General features: G+C 44.2%; 1 protein-coding gene across 1 annotated transcript in view; it reads right to left on the bottom strand.

Annotated features, from left to right (window-relative positions):
• Nucleotides 1-6,161: 6,161 nt before the first annotated feature.
• Nucleotides 6,162-7,336, bottom strand: part of CAMK1D (calcium/calmodulin dependent protein kinase ID) — a 307,209-nt gene continuing 306,034 nt past the window's right edge. The window contains exon 11 of the mRNA XM_019543697.1: nt 6,162-7,254. Coding sequence (XP_019399242.1) covers nt 7,133-7,254 — 122 coding nt within the window. The 3' untranslated portion in view covers nt 6,162-7,132. The remainder of the gene's footprint in view (nt 7,255-7,336) is intronic.

Genomic DNA, 7,336 nt, shown 5'->3' on the forward strand with positions numbered 1-7,336 from the left:
AAGGAGTTATGCCTTTCCTACACCGCACTTGGGTAACTTTCCCTTGGTTTCCATGCTCTTTGCAGGGAAGTGGACTGTGAAGAAATGATCAAACACGTCTTCTAATTGAAAATGAATTTCACAGCTCTTTCAGATGGCTCCCTTTGCAGATCTGTAATACACGCTACAGAAACTGAGAGCCATCAGGCATGTCGTTCTCTCACCTCGAAGGATAAGCTGAACGGGATTGCTCGAAAGTTACTCAGAACATCATCCTGCCTCAGAAAGGTTAATCATGTATAAAGTGATTCAAGCGGACGATCAAACAGAAGACTCGTTCCTGTGCAATAAGAAAAATAAAGTTGACCCTTTTGCGGATGAATGCTGGCAGGATCACAAGAACCATGAAAGGTTAAATGCAAACTGAAGCAAAAAACAAAATGGGGTGTTCTGGCCCTCGATACTTTGGAAATCACAGGCATTTGAGATACCCCACATTTAGCTCAGTCCACTTGCTGAGCTCGAAATGCTCACAGCATTTGGGTTCCAAAGATACAGGGCATTCTGCAGCAGATGTGCAAAAAGACAAATTCCCAAGAGTTTGTAGGAAAAGGAGAAATTATATGAACAGACAGCCAGTTTGAGGCTTAATGTTCTCTTATAAGTAGAAAAATAAAAACCAGATATATTAACATGCAGCCTTGGCTAGCCTCAGAGTAGAGCAGACCCTGGCAAGGGGGTTTAACTGCAGGTGCAATTCTTAAAAATCCTTTTCTGGGGAGAATCCCTTTGATTTCCCCATACCTTGACATGCATAAGACTGCTGCATAGGCGCGAGTCCCTCTAAATAGCGGGTCTTCCCATAAGAGCTGCATGGCATCCAATTGGAGAACAAGATACATTCTCAGGCTTTGCAGTGGTTGTATACAAAAAACACCACAATTAGCATTTAGCACAAGGTAACAACGCGTTCCAGATAAACACAGGCATTTCAAAACTGAACTGGATACAAACCCCAGGGGGCTGGGTCAGAATGGGCTTAAAGGAAAGCTCCGGGAAGTGTAGAAACAGCACAGTTCAACACATGCAGCGCAGCATCATGCATTTATTGGACAAGCTTGATGTCGTCATTAGTTCAGCAATAGTTTTCACCACACTTAAGAGTGCCCGTGCCCCTTTTGCACGCAGCAATGTTGGAGCTGTTCATTTAACCTCGTTACTCACTCCTAGAAAACAAAAGCAAACGCTTTGATCACCTGCTTCTTTTGCGGAGGTCCTGAAAAATCGTTTCTGTGACTAAGAGGGTCTTATTCTTAATGACAGGTCCGGTTGATACATGTTCAGTCCAGCGTGAAATTTGAAGAGGAACTGACATCCGGGGGTAAACTGTCAAATATCGAGGAAATTTGGTGAAATCGGTGAAATTTGAAGAGGAAATTTGAAGAGGAACTGACATCCGGGGGTAAACTGTCAAATATCAGTGAAATTTGTGTTAGGTGATCACCAAAGGAATACATGCACAAGTCGCGTACCTAACATGGATCACGTACAGGAACTGGAAATTTAGGATAATTTAAAAAAAAAAAAGGGGAAGTGCAAAACTACTGCTGGGTGAATGATCCATAATGAATACTTTACCAGGTGAATTTCTGTCCACAAATTGTGTACAAGCAGCTTGCAATTATTTCCTTATTTATTCATTATTTCAAATTCTTTGCCAGATGATTCTTCACCTTAGCAATCGTTCTGCTCTGCTACACTTTGACAGGATATGGCAGTCGCATGGGGTGTTTCTTGCTTGCATGAGGATAATTCTTCAAAATCAGGTTTCTGGTGTGAATGCTCAGGTTAATGAAGGCCAAATTCTCTTCCTAGAAATACGCTCTGGAGTTCACTTAGGACCAATTCAGCGAAGCACGTACTTAAACAAGAAAGCCGGTAATCCTGGTAAAGTCAAGGGAGGCTTCTCAAGTTACGTGTTTACATACTTTGCTGAATTAAGGCTTCAGTGGACTTTACCAACAGTCTGGGCAGGAAGCCCCGGGACTATCTGCTGCCAGCAAGCACAAACTTCCAACGTGTGTCTGTTTGCAACTTCAGCCCGTGCATGCTGCAGTATTCACGCAGCTCTGCCAGGGATGAGAGATCGAAGGAGGTGGAAACCCTGCCATAGGTTTCACTGTATCTGACAATTATTCCTCAACCGTTTCTCTTCAGGATATCTTCACTGCTGGCTAATGACTTAGGCGTTTCAGCTAGAGTAGAGGCTGGTTTCCTTGTGCCTCATCCTTTCTTTCTACTTCAGCCCACAGTGCAGTTCGAGAGTCAGCATCCTGGCCTCTGCTGGCATGGAAGGCCCTCAGCAAGAGGGAAGGATGTGATCGATACCACAGCTCTCATGCACTGTAGCTTGCCAAGGGCTCTGCTGGGCACGAAAGTCAAGTATAACGTTGCTCCGTGATGATACAAACTTAGCCCACGGCTGCTTAGCCTGGCTGCTGTAGGACGGCTCCAAAGATGTGGGAGGGTGTAACATTTTCCTCTGCGTATCAAGATTCCCGGGACAAACGCAGGTCCCTTGGGCAGCTTACCTATCTTCTATCAAGGTACCTGCCTGGCCTTCATCATGCTGGCATCCAGTTTTGGTTTCTAACACTTCACTTATGACATCACAATGACCATCATGGCAACTGAGAATGATGCCTTCATCACCAGATTATGCTGTTACGGAAGGATGAGGCAGGAGAGAGAGAGAAGAAAGATCCGTGACGCACAAAAGCTTGTAATAGACACGACTCTTGTCAATAATAGCGCGGGGAGCCCAGGAAAAACCGGCCCAGAGGGGAGTCCTCATTTCTTTTCAAGCTGGCTTCAGTGTTGAGTAGTTTTTATTTTCAGAACCACTTAAAAGAATTATTCTTGCTCGCATCATTTTTCCAGGTATTCTATTGCCACGTAATCCTTACCAGGAACAAACAAACGGCGGTCCATTCTTATTTCATTTCAGAAGTGGGTGAAATCATCAAGCTTTTTTTTTTCTGACCCCATGATTTTGATGGCACCTTCACAACAGCAGCTAGCGCAGAAGAGACGCGAGCTCCGCAGCAATAATACAGTCTCAACAGAGCATCGTTGTCCATGTTCTGCCATCTCCCGACTTCCCCGCTAGCAGTGCTGTAAGGTCAGTATCCAGTTTGTGTTGCAGGAGGTGATCCAGTGGGACACTCAGGATGCACTAGGAAAAAAGTCAAATGCCAAGTCAGCAGTTAAAGCTCCTGACTCGGCAGAACTGACATTCAGTCTCGGAAGGATCCCAGGCAGACTCTTGTCTTACAAGGCTTGCCGGGATTTTATTTTTTCCGACAAGAGAATTGGCATTGGCATCAAACATCTGCGACTCTGGAGGTAAAAATTCAACCATCAAGGTGACAGGCAAAGACCGAGGAGGAGGGAAACTAGGAAAAACATTACACATCAGAAACACTACGGGGGCGGGATCCATTAAAGTAAATACAGCAGAAAAGCGTAACCGATGGATGGGGACCCTATGCGATGAATGCACCGTTAATATTTTACCCTTTAGAGAGCAACCAGCAGGGCTTTATCCACATGTCCATGGCAAGACGCCTTGTGGATTTGTTTTGGTATTTTCCTGTCTTGTGGAGAGTTTTCATTCCCCTTCAGCGTTTACATATTGCTGGCTTTTGCATTCATTTTAATACTGGTTTACACTTTACTTGGCAGGCTGTTACTTTCCAGCCATTTATAGATTTGTCTGGTTATAACTGAGAAGATTTGACTAAGAAAAGGAGCAGATACAAGGAGGGTTGACGACAGTAAACATTTTTGCTCTCTCTTCCGCACGAGCACCTGCCAAAACCCCAGCCACGCTTTCTGATACACAAAACAATTCCGGCAGGAAGAAACATTTTGCTTTTAATTACTTGTATTCCTTCTCTTTGGAAACTGCTAACAGGTACTAGTCTAACTAGAGTGCTGATAAAATTACCCATGCTAGTAGAATACCAGCAGTAGTAAGACAAATCTAATTCAGAGCCCCTAATGAGACAGCCATCGCTCAATGAAATCATACAACTATCTTGCATCAAGGCGGTGTTGACCTATTGGACAGTGCCAGGGAGTTGACCCAAATCAAATGAAAAATTGCATTTTCTTCTGCAATGGCCTTAACCTACAGGGCAGGGCGTCTCTTTATCTAAGTAAGACAATGGGAGTTAACAGGAGTCTTACCACTAACTTCACTGAGACCAGTACAAGATATTTTAACTAAAAAATGAACAGCTATGGCTTTTTGAATTTACTATAAGAACAGAGTCATAACACCTTCTTGGCATGAATATATCACAACTCAGGCATGTCACTGGGCATACTGGGCCAGCTGGTGAACACCAAAACAGCTCATTTGATTCAGCTGACCTACTCACAAGTTTTAGCAGCTGGAGACCTGGCATATTTATGTGGTATACTGGGCAGATCTGTAGGGCTTAACAAGGTGATACACTGGAGTGTTGGATAGCCAAGCTGGAGCACTAATGTTTCATGGAGTCTATGTTATCATTATGGACTGAATGTCTGTGTTTGGTGTAATATGATACAGAGCTCCTTGGACTTTCTGGAGGCAACTGATTAAGTCATGCTCCAAATCTTGCTGAAAATCATGAATGGATTTATACTGAGGAAACTGAAATCTATTACAGGCAAACTTGTTATGGGCCACTAATGAAATGACCAATTTGTAGAGAGTCAGCACTAAGTACCACCCGTTTTTGATCACCATAGCGCCCCGAGGAATGACAAGGTTCAACGGTCACTAACTCCTCCAAGACCATTTTAGGCTGGACATAAGGAAAAACTTCTTTACTGTCCGAGCCCCCGAGGCCTGGAATAGATGGCCGCCAGAGGTGGTGCAAACACCTATTCTGGACTCCTTTAAGAAGCATTTGGACACTTATCTTGCTGGGATCCTTTGACCTAGCTGACTTCCTGCCCTTGGTCCCGAGGTCCCTTCCAGCCCTAATGACTATGAAATCTATGAACCTGGCTTTCTTGCCTCTCATGCTTCAAAACAATGTGCGAAATCCTAGCTGCACAGAAGTGGATGGCCCAAGTCCAAGCCCAGGAACAGGATATCAATCAATGCCTTTGATGTCTCAGTGAAAAGTGGGTATCTCATGGCTTTTCACAGCATGCTGCTCATTGCACCAGGATACATTCAGCTGCATCTGTAACTGGCTTTTTCAATTCATTATAGGAGGTAAGTAACATGAATGTGGCAAACCAACAGTTTAAAGGAAAATGATTCATACTTCCACATAGTATGTGGCGATAGACTGGTTTGGGGTGAATGGGGCTGGGAAGGTTGACTTAAAATGTGCTTGTTCCTCATGAAGCTACCTTCTACCTTCTTCATAGAACTAAATTTTGGGAATTACCTCTTAAGAGATCTGGACATGACTTGCAAGCCTTACCAGTGCCGTGATCTCTGAACACTGTTTTCTAGGATGTCCAAGCACTTACTGTAGATTAGTAACAGTGGCCCTGTCTGTGTGATTTTTTTACTGGAAACTGGACATGGGAAATGCATGTACTTCAATAGCCAACACCAGGAGATTCTGCTTTGATTCGTGAACTCAGGGTGTGGGCATATTTTTTAAGTGGGAGCATCTTTATGGCACCTTAAGCATGCTCATATCATTTCAGAGACCCTCCCTCTGCAGCTCCGCTCTGCTGATTTTTAGTCTGATCCTGTAGCCCTGAGTCCTCATAAGGATTAATAATACTTATACATCTATCATGTTGGATATGAGAATCTCAACAGAGTTGGGCACAGATCATTGTCCCCATTTTACAACAGGGGAGGCTGAGGGCCAGAGAAACTAAAGCCAAAATGTTCTGAAGTGGCTTTTGATTTTTGTTGCCCCAATTTCTGGAGACACTAAAAAAAAATCAGTGGCCACATTTGAAGATTTGGCTATAAGTTTCCCAAGGAAAGAAAAATGAGTCAGTAGCAGAGATGGGAACACAACTCAGGCTCTCTGCACTCCCAGCTGGCAGAGCACAGGGCCCTCAGATGGGATTACCACGCAGTATCAGGACTGCTGAAAGGGGTAAGAGCTGCAGGCTTAGACCTCATGTCATTCCCTGTGCTGAACCGCGGTCTGTTCCTGAACGGCACTGTGTACCTGCCTCTCCCGTTGAAGTCTATGGATGCTGCAGGTTCACAGCACTACATGCTGAATCAAGCCGTTGAGGAGCTGTTTTCCAGTTGGTTGCCACTAACCCTCAGCACGGTCTCCACAGACATGAACAAATTACAGTGAGTTAAAAGGGAGCGGGGGCGTATAATACATCAACTGCTTTGTAGTTACTATCCAGGAGCCAGCTCTTACTTCACAGTAAGTGAAAATAAATCAGGCCAAATTGCCCCTCAGTCAAGCGAGACTAAAGTACCACAGTTTAGCTTCTGATTGCTGTGGGCTAAGAGCAGGCATGGAGTGGGCCAAAACAGGAGGAATTCTCCCCACTGACCTCACTGCAAGGTGGCTGTCCTTACTGTAAGAAGAAGGGGAGGGAAAGCAGTTTGGTTTTGTGTAAGAAATAACAGTGCTGCCAAACCCAGACAATTTGCAACCCAGTCCTAGTATTAGAAATGGCATGCCTTGGAAACCCCCCTGTTTGGTAAGGTTAATATACTTCTTTACCTACACAAATTACCTATCCCTCAACAAATGGGAAGGAGGGATGTGACTGGAAGTACTGGTTAAAAGAAAAAAAATCTAATGCTCAAAAATCCTCTCTATTTAAATTATCCAGTTGAGACTTTTTAGTTAAAAAAATACAACAGATACTGTTACCTACACTAAGAAGAGAGTAAATCACTGGAGAAAAGAATGAGTGTCCATTAGGTTTAACATTGCTAGACTCATATATACAGCACCAGAGACTGTAAAGATCCATCCCCCCACGGAGTCATTGCAGTTTGTGATAAATGAAACATTTCAGAATTGCAGTATAAAATATGGCCATAAAAAAATCTTCTTTCTTCTAGTCCATCGTTGAGTGCACAATGCAAGATGAGATCGCTCGGAGTAGATGCCCACATGCCGCTTCTGTCTCTACGCTCCTGCGCTGGTCACTTGCTGCCTGTGTGCACTGTTGTTACTGTGGTCGGTCTGGGTCTCCGTTCTCCTCCTACTGCGGAAATGCCTGAAGAAGCAGATGAAACAAAACTACAGAGAGTGGATGGGGACATACCTAAAAGGAAAGCCAGAAACACTGATGAGCACGTGGGTAGAGTGAGCAAGAAATGAATGCGAACGTAACACTGATTTCCAAA

Source organism: Crocodylus porosus, unplaced genomic scaffold (assembly GCF_001723895.1).
Source record: "Crocodylus porosus isolate Cpor-Errol unplaced genomic scaffold, CroPor_comp1, whole genome shotgun sequence".
In the NCBI taxonomy this organism is placed as follows: domain Eukaryota; kingdom Metazoa; phylum Chordata; order Crocodylia; family Crocodylidae; genus Crocodylus; species Crocodylus porosus.